The sequence below is a fragment of the Mycothermus thermophilus genome (genome assembly GCF_041956435.1).
Source record: "Mycothermus thermophilus strain CBS 625.91 unplaced genomic scaffold VTJ04scaffold_3, whole genome shotgun sequence".
In the NCBI taxonomy this organism is placed as follows: Eukaryota; Fungi; Ascomycota; class Sordariomycetes; order Sordariales; family Chaetomiaceae; genus Mycothermus; species Mycothermus thermophilus.
The window spans coordinates 3,681,030-3,699,196 of NW_027191429.1; the positions used below are offsets into that span (position 1 = coordinate 3,681,030).

The window sequence follows — 18,167 nt, forward strand, 5'->3', positions numbered from 1 at the left end:
CCGAGCTTCAACAAAACTGCAAAAACTATCGGAAAACGCTCCTTTTGCGCATGTTCTGCGTGTGATATTCGAATCCTTCTTTCCAGGCGATTCTGTGACCTGTGCCACAGTTTTCAGAAAAGGGGTGGCGCATGCGCGGATGAGTGGGGCGAATCTTGGTGTTTGCAAACGACAGCTGCAAGGCTGACAGCGACGTGTCCGCTATGCCGTCTCAACCCACAGCCGTGGGCAGCACTCTCAGGGCCCAAGACATTCTGGCCGTCTCTCTCCCTCTCCCTCCCTCTCTCTTTCTTGGCTCTCGCAAAGCTGCTCCTTTCAACAGTGCGGCTCCCTTACACCATCCTGTCGACTCCTTTGGTCTCCAATCTCGTCCTGGTCACACCAGCAACGTTCTGGCCATCGCTTCTACCTCCTCCTTCCCTCATGGTAGACTCCTTCACACAACGTATCATATCTAGGGAGGTGGCGAGGCAACGCAAAACCTGGTCGGCATCGCAGGGCCGCAGAACCGAAGGGAAACTTCACTTCACACCCTGAATGAAGCAGCACCTGCTTCGTGGGATGCTATACTGGAGAGGAAGGAGTGTTAGCCGGAATTCTTCCCGCCCACATGAGACGGGAGCCAACGAGAAAGGGGGAGAACAGCCGCCACACGGTTGACAGTCGATAGCGAACGAGAAGACAGAAGTCATCTGTGCCCAATTTGCTTGAGGCTCGTCTGTTCCTTCTGCGTTTGTGATTCTGCCCCCCTGACGCGTCACATCAGGTCAACAGAAGGAGGTGGCAATCCCTCCTCGAAGGTCCATCACGTTGACGAGATCGTAGAAAGGAGTTCTATGGCAGCCCACCCCCCTCGTGTGCGAAGAGGGGGGCCGGGAGTCATCATGTGTCTTCCCATGTGCCTTGCTGCTTTCCCGCCCTGACTGAATCTCCGAGTCAATTTCTGGCCCGCGGGCGAGGGATAGGTATCCTGTCCGCATTTCCCCTGCGGCCGGAGAAACCCCCCTACTCGCAAGCTTCCCGGAGACCGTTGCCGCTCTATTCTCCCGCCCCAGCCTCTTCATTTTCACAAGTCAACAACCATTGACAGGCAAGTAGCATCTCTTGGTGTGATAGATGGCTGTTGTTTCGAACAGCTCTCCTGCCTCAGCTCGATGACATAGAAACCAACATGATCCACGACTGCAGCAACACCTACTGTTGCAGCTCACTCATCCATTGTGCCATCTGCATAGGGCATCCTTTGGCATATACTAACCCGCGTCAACACAGTACATGACCCGATGCCGACACCCGTGCCGGTATCATCCGGATCGATCCCAAGAAATCGAGATCAAAGAGATCTGTGAGATCCGACATCCGGTCGGGAAAGCCATCAAGCAGCCGTAGAGCACCGGCAGAGCAAATCCAAGAAGGCCGGACAGGCCGACCTGATCTACCTGACATGGCCGCAAGACATGAGATGACACGACATGAACATGAACATGGACATGGCTTGTTCGATGGCGGCACCGAGGGATCTTGCAGGCATGCGCCCATCTGCGACCCATCTTGCGTACCTTATGTAGGTACCTGCAGACGGTATCTTGCATCTCACTGGCTTTGTATCCTACGTCTTGCGGCCCTGGGGACCGCGAGTATCACTCACATCTGGGTCAAGATAGGCATCAAACCCCGACTTCCTGAAATCACAGCGCCACGCATGTATTTCCCTGTCCTTGTCCTTGTACTTACGCTCTTTGGGGATCCAGGGCGACGGTGTTACTATCGTCATGCTGTTGTTCGCCGTTGACCAACCAACCAAAGGGGACAAGACAACAGCCCGATGTGAGCCGTGCGCATTGCTCGGGATCTGAGGGAAGCCCACATCCGCGTGGCAAAAGACGGAAAACAGAAGACGGGAGGCATGCGACAGATGCAGATACGTAGGTAGGCAGGGGTAAGGGATCTGCTCCAGGGAACGGGGTTTTCTGTCATGGTTTGTATTCTACACTTCTTCTCTCATTCTTTTCATGACATTTCAGCTGTTACGGCAGCTCCCTAATCCCCGGGAAAAGAGGCAAGATGCTTCATCCGATGGTAAGCAGCTATCTTAGGATGGCATATTGCGGAGGTCAACGCAATCCCAGAGCTGGGAGGCTCTTTTCCCTTTCTTTTTCTTACACTTGTGACGAGCCGGAAGTTTGATAGGGCGTACTATGTAATAGCAGCATCGACGTTTGCTTCTGTTGCCACGTTTTCCTCGTTCTCACTTCTTAGAGGAAGAGCTCCTTTACGGGCTAGTTAGATCACAACTTGCTTGATGCACGCAAAAAGAACCTGCCTTCTATCAACTTGCCTATAAGTCGAGCTAGTCATCTTGGTACGAGTTGTGGTCACGTAAACATGACACCGGGACCTCCAACCTTCCCCTGCCAAGCTGTCAACCCGACATATCATCAGAATGACAGCTCAATGAACCTAGCCCAGGAAGTCGACCGAGATCTCATCGCTAAGGGGGCATGTGGTAGGGTTAGAATGAGATGACAGGGAACAGGGCACGAACAACGCGCAAGATCCTCAACCTGATGGCCGCAGAAGGGCCATGGAGGGTGGCAACCGTAATGCATGCATCACGACCGTTCGTGAGCGTTCGCCCAGTCAGATATCAAGTCGTCAACAATAAGACTGTAGTATGAAGTTGTTCCTGCAGGAGATCCTCACACCAATGTGACGGCGTTGTGGTCTCTCTCCCCAATAGGCAGGTGAAAGAGTCAGGAGGAGGAGAGGAATGTAAAGAAAGTTGGTCGTTGAGAAGGGGGAAGATGGGTAGATGCCTAGGAGCCGAGGATGTCCATGATCGACGCCGGGGTAGTTACTCGTGAGAGAGACAGGCCAGTAAGGTGATGTCAGACATAGACGGGAAGAACCGATTGAGACTTCGATTTGCGTGCAGTACAGCACATGCCGTCTTAGTTGCCCCTTGTTAGTTGGTCTGTCCGTGGGACCAAATACCTAGGTCCTCGGTTTGTCAGCATCTTCCAACACGACGTGTTACCCGATCAAGAGGGATAGGTAATGATAGGTGCCTCGAGTCCCCAACAGCAATGCGGATTAACTGGTGGCACAGTTCCTTATCTGAACGTCCTCGGGTCTACTTCCCCTTTTCCTACCCCCAGATAACAAACAGCCACCGTTCACCTGCTACAGCCAAGTCGAAACGTATTATTCCCTTCTCAGGATTACCCCCCTGATTCTTGTGATCCAATCTCGCGGGAAGAGTGTTGTATTTGGCCCTTGGGTGGTTGGTTGAGCGGCTATTGGATGGGGGATGGGATCGGCATCCGGCACCATCTAAAACACGGGATCGGATCTGGGGGAGGTGCACAAGGGGGGACCTTTGTGTGTACTTACACACCCAGGCCATCGTGTCACAGGGCAGCATGCCATCCCGGCCAACGACTGTCAACTGATCAGAGACTTTGGTCGAAATTCAAGCAAGGCCGGATTTTACCAGCCGCCTGTCCCTGACAGAATGGGGAGGCAAAGGGGGTGGTGATATGTGATCGCTCGTGTTCTGGAAAGGATGCTCGCTTTTTTACTGAGAAGTTCTGTCACGGATGATTGCCCTCCTGCTTCGATGCTGGGGAACATTCCGATGATATTCAAGAACATACGAGTCTCGATATGTCGTCGCTAGAGTGTTTGTACGGGAGAACAGCACGCCACCGCAAGGGCCATCAGCTGTTCTCTTCGGGGAGACAAGTGCCGGGAGGGAAACAATGATGTTTTATCGTTGTCATAGGTAGTCAGGGGTTATACATTCTACATACAACACCGCACTGATCTTGAGACTCCGAGACGACCAACCGGGCTTCCCCAGATTACACGACGAAACTGCAGTTGTGGCTGCAGCATGTACTGCTTGCAGCACCAAAGTTGCATGCATCACCCATTGCCGGCCGGAGGCGGTGACACCGGATACCGACCGCTCCCTCTCCCCGGGCCGGGGAGAACAACGACATCAACATCAACAACGCCTCAAGCCCGGGCACCGATCGCGTCCGGGACGGCAAGCTTCTAGAACTCAAATTCTGCTCCCCTGGAATCCGAGCAATGGCCATTCCTAATCCCTCCAGAAAACACCATCATGCGGTCGGCGACAGCAAAAGAGTTTGGCTCGATGCGCAGTCCTTGAAACGAACCAGAGAACGTATAGTTTGGGGGTGGAGGTTCGTATCTATTTCATGCGCAATAGCAAACGAACGAACGAACCGTGTCCCGACCAGTTCGGACGAGGAAACACGTTCTAGGTCTTCTTCAGGGGAGGCAACAGATGCGAGAAGCGCCAGAAATCCATCCTTTCCCTCCCCGGCCTCAAACGGCGTTGATGAACGGGCATTATGTGGGATGAACGCGCGCGGTACCTGTTTGATCGTCCGTCAACCACTGACTCGCCGTCGATGGGCTCGCGGACATCCCAGCCTTGTCGGTCGCGAGAACGGGAATCATTGCGGGGAAGAACCCTGCTTGTTGTTCCTGCGCGGCTCGGATCTTGGGGTTCGCAAAAACGAATGAACGCATAACAATTCGTTGTTGGTGTTTGTTGTTTCTCTTCCCCTCAGTCCCGAATCCCTGACATCCATTATAGGTGGTTTGTTGCACACACCAACCAACCCAACGCTGTTACTGCACGCCGAGGCAGCAGCGCGAGCAAGCAAGCCGTCCGCCAGCCGGGACAAACGCGGCAACGACACCTGCAGGAGCACAGACAGGCACACACTCCCCCAAAACACAGACTGTATCAGTCCCATCCCCGCGCCCGCGCGCCGAGCCCCGGGCTCCCGGCTCCCGGCTCGGAAGGGTGGGTAAAGTTTGGGGTATCCGATGGCCGAGGTACCTGTTAGTAGGGACGGGCTCCGGCCCTTTTGCGGCCTCGGCGGTGGCCGGTTAAGAGCATGGCCCGGGGACTTAACAACTATAACACTGGATGCTATGTGTTACAGACGACATCATTGCTTTTGGTCTTCTGACTCATTTTCGTCAAATAAGGGGGGGCCCAGCACCGGGAATCATTGTTGGTTTAGCTCCGTGCCTAGGGAATGGCTGGTCCTGTAAGGAAAAACTAATACATGTCCTCCATACCACATAGTAGTACCTGGGTGGCAGGTGTCGACGGTGATGGCGTTGCTTGGAGAGACCTACCGGATCGCCTCAGACGACATGCTTGTTGTGCCGCAGGGAGGCTCCAGACCTGGCCAAAGATAGTACTCCGTAGTTTGCTGTCCTGGATAGTACATACCAGTTGCTATTGTTGTCGTGGGCGTGGCGGCCAAGCAAGCGCTTCTGACCACCCCGAGGTAACTGACGAAGCCGAGTACCATGTGTTTTTTTTTTTTTTTTTTTTTCCCACACAAAACAAGCCACATGAACGAAGCCCTCTCTTTTTTGTTTGAGGCACAATCTGCGCGTCACAAGTCAGCGGATAATGGCAGGCTTGTCGCACATGATCTTGTCGGTCGGTTGCTGCGGGCGGCTCGCTCTTGCGTATCGAGATCCGGGATACCACCCAACCCAACCTTCTTCCCCCGCACGCCGCGCTTGAGGTTTAAGGTAGTTTAAGCCCTGGAGATCTGCCAAGTGCCGTGGAGACAGGCCGATGAGATGGAACTCAAGCCGGAGCGTACTGCCGCGGTAAGTCATGGCCGGATGAGATGGTGGCAGTCAAGGACCCAAGGCCGGGTTGAGAGGCAGAACAGTCATCTCAACCTGGCTCCAAAGTGCCATGTCTGGTGACATGGGTAAAGATGGAGTCAATGCCTTTTCCCCATGATGACGCCTGAAGTCACGAGCAGATCCGCGCGAATCTCATCGCCTGTTGCTTCTTAAAATGCATACCACTAGTGCTTGATATAGATGGGTACTAGCAAACAAGTGTATATTGCCTCCCCGCTACCAAGTTCAAAAAGAGGGTGAGAATGCATATCATCATTTGATGATAGCCCCCAAACATAGCTCATGGCCTGGCCAGACGCCTTCCATCTGCCGAGGCGAAGGCAACAGCATGGCAAATACATGCCTCGCTCCGGGTCCTTCTCTGGAGCTTTGCAGGTGCTTCGGGGCGTCGGTGAGACGGAGTCTCGCTCACCGTCACAACAGGTGAAGGCCAGGGCAACGCTACATATTGCCGGAGAATTGAGAAGCAATCTCCATGTGTCCAAAAGGTGTCAAAAAATTTCCGGTTCTGTAGCACGCCGCATGCCAATGGCGTTCTGTGAAACAAGGCATTTCGAAAAGGATAACATCAACGCCTTCCAAGCTCCTTTGGGCGTATCCACGGTTGCCACTTGGTCAAGTTCGACATCCATGGCGAACCTGGAAGCTCTGATGACGCGGCGTCTCGGTGGTCGACCTCCGTTCTTGAATCGACCAGAACAGGGACACGAGTCAGAGCTCAAAAAGGTGCAAAAACCAGCCATAGCACGTGGTTCTACACATGCACTACATACATAGCTATGCACATCTCCGCTTGTCCGGCCTGATCAACGCGGGGTTTGGGACCACTGGTCCTCAATCAATGCCATTGGCAAACCGTCATGATGGCGTCCACTAACATAGAGGCGGACGTTGGAGATAGATGACACTGTGACTGGTGAACCATGGCGGCTATACGGGGTTGCATCACGCCGCTGGCCCTCGACCAGGTTCCCACAGTCCTGTACCTGCTTGTGCCTGCAGCTCAGGAGGCACGGCGAATTCGGCTCCGTGAAGTGATCGCCTTGTGCCGTTCCATGCTACACATGTGCTGTCTACATAGCCTTGAGTCGCCCCGAAGTCATCAACATCCGCCAATCTCTCCGCTCGTAGTCGTTGAGGGTGTTGATACTGTGAATAGAGTGGTGGATGCTGACAGCATGAAATGCGCCGTGCAAGGGACTACTTACACACAGAAATCTGGGGATGGTGTCTGACGATGCGGAAGTCATGGGGGCTGACATTCGCTGTCAAGGCCTCGGCGTTAGAATCACTGCCGTGGCTTGGCCTGGGCGAGTCTGGGGTGAGCCGCCACTCACCGCGAAAGGAAGGTGAGAAGAGAAGCAAACAATTTGGCCGGCTTTCCGAGTCGAATCGGCCGGCTATGCGGGGCCAGCCGGCTGGGGGCAACTGGGGTTCGTGGTGGAAAACCGGTCCCCATCCCGGAGAATACGACGGGGTGGTTCGAGAAGAATATATTGTCCCCGGACCGATCAGCACGCCTTTCCTCCTCTCCAGGAAACGCGAATCGAAGTCTCGCTCCAATCGGATGTGCGGCAGGGTAGTCGCCATGACAGGTTACTTCACAGTCGTAGAAATAGATTGCCAAACAACATCCCCCAGATGAATCGTCCAGATGGCTAGTGACGGCGAATAGTAGCAGCTCTATCGCCCTGGTGGTTTGGTGGAACCCAGCTCTCGACGTCGTATTGCCTCACGGCAGCTGAGGCTGGGGTACAGCGGAGAGTTTTTGTGGGCGGCAACTGCCGATGACACCTCGATGAACTGCTTCCTTGGTGGTTTGGCTCTTGACGTTTTCTTTGGTGGACCAAAACTCAGCGGTCGGAGGATTTGCGCCTCTCATCAAACGAACCAAGCAGGTGAAGCCAGATAGGCCCGGATTGTCCGTGTCCAGTCCTGCGGAGGAAGGCTTCTGGAAGGCGGCCAGAATCGGAATCCCTGCCCTAACAGGGAAGGAACGCCCCGGCTGTGATGGTTATTGATGGAAGATCCTCGGAGAGCCCGTGTGCTCATACGAGTAGGTATGGACCTCTCCGTAGCTGCACAGACGCGAGACAATGATGAAGTAAATTCCATGTCACATGTTCCCGAGCTGAAGAGCACACCTTGATCTTCGAGTTCCCACTGCAAGCGTATGAACCATCCTCGTGACGAGGAAAGAAAGGTCACCAAGGCGCGGCAAACCCCATCCCCACGCCTTGTGAGGCAAGGCTGGGGTCCCCCAAAAGGCGGACGGGGTTTCGGGGAGCTCCTCCAAACATGGCGTCAAGCAATGAGCCTATTGGGCAGCGAGCCAAGCAAGCCAGAGATGGCGCGCGCGGCGAAGCCAGGGACCTGGCGAATGGGAGATGCAGCGGTCTTGTCGACAGCGCGCAGCGATCGTGGTGTGCATGTGGAGTTTCGGACCGTCGGCCGTTGAGGGATCACGCAACGACGGCCAGGGTGGCTACCCCAGCTTTGCCAAGGCCAAGAAAAGGACCATCGCCGATCTGTGGCGCGCAACGGTCGCCGCTGGGCTGGGGTTCTTCTGCTCTGTGCCTGTCTGGGGTAGGGACGCAGCAGGAAGAGCAGACGGCCAGTGTTTGTGTCGAGTGAATAGCTTTCAGCTTCATGGTCAAACTTTTGGCCAACAACAGACATGATGATGAGAAGGCAAAAAAAAAGGGTCCAGAGATTGGCCTCGGCGGTGAGGCGGACGGAGAAGCGCCGATTCGACAGTGGGGGTGTGGGCACGCCCAGACCGAATGTGGACAAACCCTCAGCAAAAGCGGCACTTCACTTGTTGGGAGGGGTTTCGCGCCGACAGTTCCGACGCTACCAGCCCTCTCCAGTGACCAATTCCTGAGATGCTTTCGAGGCGCCCAGGTGACTACACAGCACCCAGGAAACCCGGTCATCCTCCGTCTGGGCCGCAGCTTGAGCCAACAGACGAGAACACCTCATCAAAGTTGTGTGACTCTGGAGAGAGTCTGCCCGGGTTTTATACTCCGTACTGTGAGAAAAGCACAGCATATCGCTCCGTGACCATGTGGAGCTTGAAGGTTTCGATCGATGCTTATCACTCCTGAATTGCTTCTTTTGGCGAGTTAGTAGGAGTCGATGGATCTTGTTGGGGATCTCGGTCTTGATTGTTTCTGTCCTCTTTTTGTCAGTCGTCTCTGGGGAAAACAAGGCTAGAACATTTCGTTAACGCAACACAGTAGGCACCTCGAGGAGTCTCGGAAGACGTGGCCGAGCTTACTACGCAACCCTCCAAAGATGGCAGCTTGGCGCGCTGCGTGCATGCCCTTGAAGGCGAGTCCCCTGTTTGATTGGATCCGGAGATCAGATTGTTTCAAGTCGTACACAAGAACCGTCAACTGCACAAAGCTGGGGGAACGGGTGCCTCTTCCAGCACTACCCTCCTTCGTCGCTTTCTCGGCCGATATTTGGGGTTCTAAGGACTCGTCGAAATTAGGGTTGCCGTGCGTACCAGAGATCGAGTGAAGCAACTGATGACATGTTCGACGCCTCCGCAATATGAATCGCGGTGGTTGACTCCGAAGACACCGATACAATGCCCTAGAAGGCAGCTAGTTGTCAAATGCATAGAAGTGAACGCGTAGGCAAGCAACTAAGAGCTAGCGGAAGACCGGACGACCAGAGTTCTGGAATGAAGCAGGGTTGATGCAATGGTTGCTTGGTAAAACCGCCGTGTGCTTGGTGGCGTCGGGCGACTCCCAGAGGAAGGATTTGTTGGTTGTCAATGCAGCAACATTCATGGCCTTGGAAACTTCCATGCTTCGTCCTGGGGTGCGTTCGGAGATGAACGGACAAGCGGGGGTTAGGGGTAAGGAGGCTCTCGCGCTCTTGCCACTGTCCGCGGACTCCTGGCTCCTGCCCGGGTTTTGCTCCCGTGACCGATGGAAAGTCATGCAACTGCCTCCTGCCGTTTTGGAGACGATTAGGTAAGGAATTTGGAATTACACGGAGAGGGAGGAAGAAGGAAGCTTTCAGTGAACAGTTTTCTGAGGAAGTTGCGGGCTCAATCGGGCCTCCAGGTTGAGCTGTGATTGCTAAAAGTGACCATGGACATCAAAATTTTTTGCTCTGTCCAAGCAAATTGGTTGGACAGTGTCAAGAGAGAGGGGAAAAGGTTTTCAAGGTGGAGAGACGCGAAAGAAACGTTGAACCCCTGAATCCTCAAAACTCCACAGCAAAGACCAAGTCTTGGCATGAACCATTCATCACATTTTCGCATCTGCCGTTCTCCATTTGACTTCCTCGTCTCTCGCGACAAGCCGAAGCACGCCACGCCTTCTCTGGATTGGGTGGGCAGAACGTGTGCGGGGAGTCCAAGACTACACCGTAGTTGGTATTAGTGAACGACTTGTTCGCATCGGCGGCACCGATTTGGCTTGGGCTTTTTGCTTGTTTTTTTTCGCTTCAAAACTTTGCTCTGTCGGCGGGGCATGATCGGCCACCGCAAACCCCAAACACAACACACAAACCAAACCTCGATGGAGTTTCAAACGGACATGTCATGGATCGGCTTCGGACTCACAAAACCAACCCAAGCTTTTTGGCATCTCGCCTCCGCATTCTGATTGTTTAAAGTCATGGTTCACAAATGGTCCGACGACAACATGGGCCCTCTCGCTCGCTTCGTGCTTCCATGTCGAGAAGCACGTCCGCAACACTGTATGTACCGCTGCGACGGAATAGCAGGCGTGTTATAGCTCGCGGATCTGGGATGGTCGGTGGCGGCCATCTACGATGCGGGTCCCGTGCCCGTCCAACGCCGCACGACTGATGACGGATGGCCTGGGGAACAAGGAGGGGCTGCTGTGCAAGCACGGGCATGCACATACGGAGGATGGAGTATGGATGCGGGCATCAACATGCTCCAACAACAGTTGTAATTGCTGTTTGTTCGCTGGACTCGGCAGCACCACGACAGGGTTGTCTTGACTCGTCCTCCAACGCATGATATGACAGGGCTTCGACATTTGACCGAAGGATTCCCCAGAGAGGCCCAGCTGGTCCGGTCCGTCCCCGATGTCACCAACCCCAGCTTTTCTTCTCCAGTCAGCACCACACAGCACTGTGAGTCCTGGCGTGCTGCGTGTCATTCACAGACGCTGCTGGTGGAAGTGAAATCACGGAAAAGGGAGGTCGACGTCTCTTACGGTGTTACTCGGCCCGGCCTCGCCCAGCGCCAAGTTCTTCTATGGACAGGGATCGCCCTCTTCCGCAACGTCAACTGCCAGACTGCCAGTGCTCGACCATGGAAGCGATGTCGATGCAGTTACGTTTTCTCCGCTGCTTCTAGCGCGCGCAACAAGACCCTGTCCAGCTCCGGAGGCTCTCTCGAACCCTCCATTCTCGGTGGGTCGCTGTCAGGGTAGCGTGCCCGTACCGGCTTGCCCTGTTGTGACTGAACGCTGAGTCTGTGACTTTGCCCGTTGGTTGTCGCTGTTGGCGTCGGTCGCCCTGCTGCTTCGGTGCTGGCGCGCTGCGCCCAAAGATATGCTGATTCTGGGTGTTCTGGGTACAGTACCGGACGGGGGCTCCCGGCGTCCATGTCAATGCCACTCTCCCCAAACAAACCACCATCGGCCGAGTTGCCCTTCTTCTCCACCATGGACCGGCACTGGCCACCCCCTGTCAGATGGGCCAACCCTAGTAGTAGTAGTTGGGGTCCAGCATTCACACGCCGTCCGCTGGCGGAACGAAACGAAGGCCCATATATCCTTCAGCAGGCCCATAAGGCGGATTCCCCAGATAATCCGGCGTCAGTTTCTCCCTCGCTGTCTTGTCCGACCCGCGCTCGCTCACCTTGCCTTTGCCCCTCATCCTCCCCTCCCTCACAACGAAGGTTTCCGTCCCGCCGTCGTATATTGCCCTCGCAATATAAACTTGATGCTCGATATTGTGCTGGACCAGAAACCACCCACCCACGTCGCCAATCGCAGTCGATTCCGCCCATAAAGCCTTCTCACGGCTCTCCTGACATTGCGTGCACGCCAAGTCCAACATACATACAACGCTCTCTGGTGCCATCGCCCCAGGCACTCGCTCCCAGCATCGCATACCACACACAGCAGACAGGGAACGTTATCATAAATTTACCGATTTGCTCACTTATACTTGTTCGAATCCGGAATCCCTCGAGCCAGCTGACGCCTCTCTTCTCTGGCCCCTCCTGAGTTCTCACTCACTATACGGCACATCATCCTTGGGGGTCAGTCGCTCCGAGACAACTTCACCACCTCGCCAGTCATCCTGCCTCGTCTTGATCCCGCCCAAGTCTCTTAACCCTTCGGCAGACACGGCCGGTTTGTGTGCGCCTGGAATCACTCGAGACGACGGGCTGGTCGTCGTTTTGGATCCGTATCCCGTAGGTCGAAGATCCCGTCTCTCGTCTCGTCCCTTACCAGCTCTACCTACCGCCTGGTCATCTTCCTCCTTGTTCCCGTCCACGACAAGGCGCGTTTCCTTCTTCCCATCCGCCCTCCCCTGCCGGCTGGACCGCACTCCCCCCGTTCATTCCACCCCCTTTCCGCAACCCTGATCCTCTGCACACCCCTCTCCCTCCATTCGCGTGCAAACCCCCCTCCTCCCCCGCCATCCGGTGTTGGTGCCGCAGCCATCGTGCAGTTCGGCCGCGCCGCCGCCGCCTTCACTCATATCCGCGCGGATCTCCTTCCAGACTCCTGGCGTCTGTCAATGCTATCCCAACACCACCATTAACGTTATGCCCTGTCACTGACCTTACCCCACAGGGAAGTTCACCTCGGTCCGTGTGACTGCCGTTCTTCAGCTGTGGTTCCGGTAGCTCTCGTCGGAACCTTGCCAGACATCGTCTTGCCAAGCGCGCGGATATAGAAGCTGCCGCATCCCCATCATCATTGACGCCGTCTACGGCTGTCACCTCTCGTCTCGTCTCTTCCCTTTGCGGCTTGGACGTTACAGTGCTTCAACCAACTGCACTCACTCGCTCGAAGCCAGACGGCCGCCGTCCTCACATGTTCTAATCATCGGGGTCTTGACGACCTCGCTAGCGCTCTAATATCAGTCATCGCTCACCCAAACACTCAACTGGTCTCGACGACAACTCAAGTCATCAACGTCGGACAAGATGTTATCAAACCCTCTCCACCGCTTCTCACCCTACCACATCCCCTCGACAACATTGCTGGCCAATGGCCACGTCCCGGCCGGCCACCTTCATCCCGCCGCGGGACTTGACCCGTTAGCCCCGGGCTCCCACTACGCTCTTCAGCAACTCCAGCAGCATGTCGGTGTCCACAACCCTCATCTCGCCCGCGCAGGGCCACAACCAAAACATCGGCAGCACCCTTATGGTCCTGCTGCCAGGGCTGCCGGCGCTGCGGGTCCCATTAGGAGGAGAATTAGCAGGGCTTGTGATCAGTGCAACCAGCTTCGGACCAAGTGCGACGGACAACATCCTTGTGCCCATTGCATTGGTGAGTTAACACTTCACCTCTATTTCTTGGGTCTCTAAGGGGACCATATTCTGACAAAGTTCCAGAGTTCCAATTAGGATGCGAATACATCCGTGAGCGCAAGAAGCGCGGCAAGGCCTCGCGGAAAGATTTGGCCGCTCAGGCAGCGGCGGCAGCTGCTGCGGCAGCCGCTCAGAATGGCAACAAGACGGAAAACCAGAATGGCGAGAATGGCAAGCCGGCAGAGAACCAGACCAGCAATAACAACACGACCACCACGACCACATCCACCCCGAGCAACACCAAGCCGACCCTCACCCTGAACACCGAGCAAGCGACGGCATCATCCGCAGATAAGACCATGACGGATGCCTCAGAGGATCCGCTTCGGGGTCAGAGGACAGGGAGCATGGACACTCTGGGGGACATGAGCGCGCACCCCGGTCACATGTCGGCACATCCGAACACCGATCATCATCTCGACAACCCAGCCGGTTTGGACCTCAATGGGTACACGACCGCCGTTCACCCCTATGACCGGCAGATGGGCACCCATATGATGAGCGGGCCAGCTCCCCACACCCCGTACGGCGCTCCAAATCCACAGGGCGCCATGTCCAACTATCCCGATCTGCCCTACACAATTCCTGCTCAAAGCCCAACGGGTTACGCCCCGAGCCATGCCGCCAACGGCTTCCGCATCGCCAACAGCCCCCTCAGCGCTTACCCCATGGCCGGCGAGGCTGCGTCACCGGGTGGCTGGATGAGCATGTCATCCCCTCCGCCTCAGTTCGCCTCTCATGTTGCCGCCCCTGCTCCGAACACGACCGCCTACCAGCACCCCGCCGCCGCTGCTGCCGCTACCCAGCTCCGATACCCGGTGCTGGAGCCGCTTGTGCCACACCTCGGCAACATCATCCCGCTCTCCCTGGCATGCGACCTGATTGACCTGTACTTCTCAAGCTCGTCCTCAGCGCAGATGCACCCCATGTCTCCTTACGTACTGGGCTTCGTGTTCCGCAAGCGGTCGTTCCTGCACCCGACCAAGCCGCGCCAGTGCCAGCCCGCGCTGCTGGCCAGCATGCTGTGGGTGGCTGCGCAGACAAGCGATGCTCCGTTCCTGACGAGCGTACCATCGGCCCGCGGCAAGATCTGCCAGAAGCTGCTCGAGCTGACCGTGAGCCTGCTCAAGCCGCTCATTCACACGCCGTCTGAGGAGGCCTCGCCTGTCTCGAGCCCCATTGTCGATGGTGTTGCTCTTGGTGGTCTCGGTGTCGCCCTACCGGGCTCCATCAGCATGGAGGCGCTGACGAGCGAATCGGGCGCCTTCGGCGCCGCTGGCACCCTCGACGACGTCGTCACCTACATCCACCTTGCGACCGTCGTGTCGGCAAGCGAGTACAAGGGTGCGAGTTTGCGGTGGTGGAACGCGGCGTGGTCGCTGGCGCGCGAACTCAAGCTGGGGCGTGAGCTGCCGCCCAACGCTCCCGCGACCCGCCAGGGTGGTGCCTCGGACGAGAACGGCGAGTCGGGCACTCCCGGCATTCCGGGAGTCATTACCGAGGAGGAGCGCGAGGAGCGCCGCCGCATCTGGTGGCTCGTCTACATCGTCGACCGCCACCTTGCGCTGTGCTACAACCGCCCGCTCTTCCTGCTCGACATCGAGTGCGAGGGCCTGTACCAGCCCATGGACGACACCGACTACCAGAACGGCAACTTCTCGGCCTACACCACGGACCCTAACATGCTCGCAGTGGCGGGCACCGACGCCGACGGCAACGCCATCACCCCGAAGACCCGTGCTCGTGGGCCAACGTTCCAGTGCACCGGGCACAGCATCTTTGGCTACTTCCTGCCACTGATGACCATCCTGGGCGAGATTGTCGACCTCAACCACGCCAAGAACCACCCGCGCTTCGGCATCAACTTCCGCTCGTCGCATGAGTGGGACGACCAGACGGCCGAGATCACTCGCCACCTTGACATCTACGAGCAGAGCCTCAAGGAGTTTGAGAAGAAGCATCTCAGCCTGAGCGCTCAGGCCCAGGCCGCAGACGAGAAGGCTGCCGAGGCGGCCGGCGTCCCGACGGCGTCGTCATCGTCGTCATCTGCAAACAACAGCACCACTGCTCAGTCCACCACCAACGGCTCGTCCTCCTCCGCTGAGGGTGGTAGTGCTGCTGCCGGCGGTGTCGCTGATGTCATCACGGCTCAGCCCGGTACCCCGTCGGGCCACAGCGTGCACAGCGCCACGTCGGCCAGCCGCATGAGCGAGAGCGACATCCAGACGCGCATCGTCATCGCGTACGGCACGCACGTGATGCACGTGCTGCACATCCTGCTGACGGGCAAGTGGGATCCCATCAACCTGCTGGACGACAACGACCTGTGGATCAGCAGCCAAGGGTTCATCACGGCGACGGGCCACGCCGTCAGCGCCGCCGAGGCCATCAGCAACATCCTCGAGTACGACCCGGGCCTCGAGTTCATGCCCTTCTTCTTTGGCATTTACCTCCTGCAGGGCTCATTCCTGCTGCTGCTCATCGCAGACAAGCTGCAGCTCGAGGCCTCGCCGAGCGTTGTCAAGGCGTGCGAGACCATCATTCGCGCCCATGAAGCTTGTGTGGTTACGCTCAACACTGAGTATCAGGTATGTTCTCTCACTGATTCACCCCGGTTGTCAAGGAAAACAGCCATGCTAACTCATCGGTCACAGCGCAACTTCAGCAAGGTCATGCGCAGCGCCCTTGCCCAGGTCCGCGGCCGCGTGCCGGAGGATCTCGGTGAGCAACACCAGCGCCGCAGGGAACTCCTTGCGCTGTACCGGTGGACCGGCGACGGTACCGGTCTGGCTTTGTAAAGCCCACGATTCTGATCTCTGATATCTTGTGTATGTGGTTATGGAAACGGCGTTTCGGATATTGCCATGGCTTGTTTATTGCGATGTTCTTTGGTGTTTTCGTGGTTCTCCAAAATATCTTTCTTTGAAAAAAGGCTGTTTTGGTTTGGTTTGTCTTGTCCGGGTTTGGCGGCCAGGTGTGCGGCGCGAAATCGGTGGTTGGAAATGCAAGGGGAAAGGATAGGTAGGCTCGGTGGCTAGGCTAGGAGAGGAAGGATACCTTAGGCGTCCCTGGTTCGGAATGGAATGGCCATGTTCAAAGGTTTTGTTTTTCTGCTTGGCTGGGATTCTGGTATGAATGCGTGGAGGATGTGTGGGTGACTGTCGAGAAGAGAACGAAGGAGATGATGGGTCACTGTGATGTTGCGGTGGAGGCTCGAGACGGAGATGAATATGATGACGGGAACGGTTGGATGTGTTTTTTTCTCTTCTTTTGTGTTTTTGTGTTGACGGCTTTCGGGTATATGGCTGGGGTTTCCGGTTTTATTAAGCAAGGGCAAGATGACTGTGTAGATATGTGTTGATGTAAATTAAGTATACTGATGTTTACAATGACAACCTGATGACTTGCTGGAGGAAATGTCTGGACTCGGCGATTTGTTTGTGCTGGTGTCGTTGTCCAAACAAGAGGTTCAGGGGTTAGGGTTAAGTGTGAGTGTGGCTTGCCCTGCCGGGCTGCTGTTGCGAACTCCAACGTCATTCCAAGTTCCAATCTCCTCCGACCTTCAACACCACCACCATCCACTTCTTCAAACCGCCCACCATGGCGCACATGACAAACCCGCTGGCCACTCCGGACCAGCTATTTCAGCGTCGGTCCCTGGGCGCGCTGCCCATGGAACTACAGGATATCATTTTCTTTTCGGCGCAATGCCTCACCCAAGCCGCCGGCCTCCTCCTCCAGTTACCCCAGTCCGTCACGGCCCAGGCCAACGTCTTGCTCGCTCGTTACTGGCTGGTTGACAACCTGATGGCGCATGAGTTTAGCGTATGTATTTGGCTCCATCACCTACTCAGCAATTGTCATTGCTATCCCAGCCTCAAGGGCTGTGTGAAATCCCCAAAGAAACATGCGACTGACGCGCCCGTCTTCCGCAGGACGTCTCCGCCGCAACTCTCTACTTAGCCGCCAAACTCTCCTCCCACCCCGTCTCCCCTCGCGACGTCGCCTACATCTACGCCTACCTTCTCTCTCCCTGCTCCGCCTTTTTCCACGATCCATCCACTCCCCCGCCGCCACCACCTCCACCTCCTTTCGGACCCGAGACTACATCCTCATCATCACCCCCATCCGAAAAGAACACCCCCTACCTCTCCCCCTCAGGCTACCAATCCTTCCACGCCCGCCTCCTGCGCCTCGAAGGCCTCGTCCTCGCCGCGCTGGGCTTCGACACGCACGTCGCCCTCCCGCACCCGCTCGTCGTCACCTACCTACAGGCGCTCGACTTTTTCCACTTCCACCACAAGGATGGCAGCAAAGAGCGGGGAAAACACGTCCTCGCCTCCCGCGCTCTCGCGTACCTCAACACAGCCCTGCTGTCGCCGCAGCTGCTGTACCTGACGCACCAGCCGCCGGCGCTGGCCGTGGCGGCGATTTACAGCGCGGCGAGGGACGTGGGCGCAAAGATGCCCGAGTGCGAGTGGTGGGAGGTGTTTGACGTGGATCGCGAGGAGTTGGGCTTTTTGGTGGTGGGGATGCGGAGTGTGGAGGGGTGGGGGCGTAAGATAAGGGAGGAGATGAAGGAAGTTATGGGGGGTAAGGACAGGGGGGTGGTGACGAGGAAGGATGTGGAAGGGGAGTTGAGGCGTAGGGGGTTGATTGCTGAGGATGAGATTGGGAATGAATCCAAGATGGCGGTGGACGCGGAGGAAGAGGCGGCGAGGAGGCTGGATGAGAAGATGGCTGAGATGGAGTCAGGCTGATGAGATAGGATGGGTTTACATTCCATCTGGGCATGTTTCATCTCCTGCGTGTACGGAGTACTTTACATTACTCCCGTCTCATCCAACGATCCAGGACGATGACCAAGGCCGATCCAAGAGCCATCCACGGCCACCCGACGAAC

The 18,167-nt window shown here is 56.4% G+C and overlaps 4 protein-coding genes across 4 annotated transcripts, besides 2 other annotated features; 3 read left to right on the forward strand and 1 right to left on the reverse strand.

Annotated features, from left to right (window-relative positions):
* Positions 1-2,460: 2,460 nt before the first annotated feature.
* Positions 2,461-2,491: a sequence feature (Short protein (VTJ04DRAFT_5481, KAL2121454.1) was converted to a misc_feature.).
* A 2,693-nt stretch (positions 2,492-5,184) lies between these two features.
* Positions 5,185-5,204: a sequence feature (Short protein (VTJ04DRAFT_5481, KAL2121454.1) was converted to a misc_feature.).
* Positions 5,205-11,321: 6,117 nt separating this feature from the next.
* VTJ04DRAFT_5482 (uncharacterized protein) lies at positions 11,322-12,571 on the forward strand (the record flags this gene model as incomplete). Its single annotated transcript, XM_069363602.1, has 3 exons — positions 11,322-11,527; positions 12,063-12,133; positions 12,519-12,571. 3 exons carry the CDS (start codon positions 11,322-11,324, stop codon positions 12,569-12,571), a joined length of 330 nt encoding a protein of 109 aa, XP_069220432.1.
* A 303-nt stretch (positions 12,572-12,874) lies between these two features.
* On the forward strand, positions 12,875-16,062 carry VTJ04DRAFT_5483 (uncharacterized protein; the record flags this gene model as incomplete). The annotated part of the gene is made up of 3 exons (XM_069363603.1): positions 12,875-13,223; positions 13,289-15,852; positions 15,919-16,062. 3 exons carry the CDS (start codon positions 12,875-12,877, stop codon positions 16,060-16,062), a joined length of 3,057 nt encoding a protein of 1,018 aa, XP_069220433.1.
* Positions 16,063-16,137: 75 nt separating this feature from the next.
* On the reverse strand, positions 16,138-16,801 carry VTJ04DRAFT_5484 (uncharacterized protein; the record flags this gene model as incomplete). Its single annotated transcript, XM_069363604.1, has 2 exons — positions 16,138-16,569; positions 16,652-16,801. The coding sequence occupies 2 exons, from the start codon at positions 16,799-16,801 to the stop codon at positions 16,138-16,140; spliced, it is 582 nt and encodes a 193-aa protein (XP_069220434.1).
* A 63-nt stretch (positions 16,802-16,864) lies between these two features.
* VTJ04DRAFT_5485 (uncharacterized protein) lies at positions 16,865-18,024 on the forward strand (the record flags this gene model as incomplete). The annotated part of the gene is made up of 2 exons (XM_069363605.1): positions 16,865-17,089; positions 17,200-18,024. 2 exons carry the CDS (start codon positions 16,865-16,867, stop codon positions 18,022-18,024), a joined length of 1,050 nt encoding a protein of 349 aa, XP_069220435.1.
* Between the last annotated feature and the right edge of the window lie 143 nt (positions 18,025-18,167).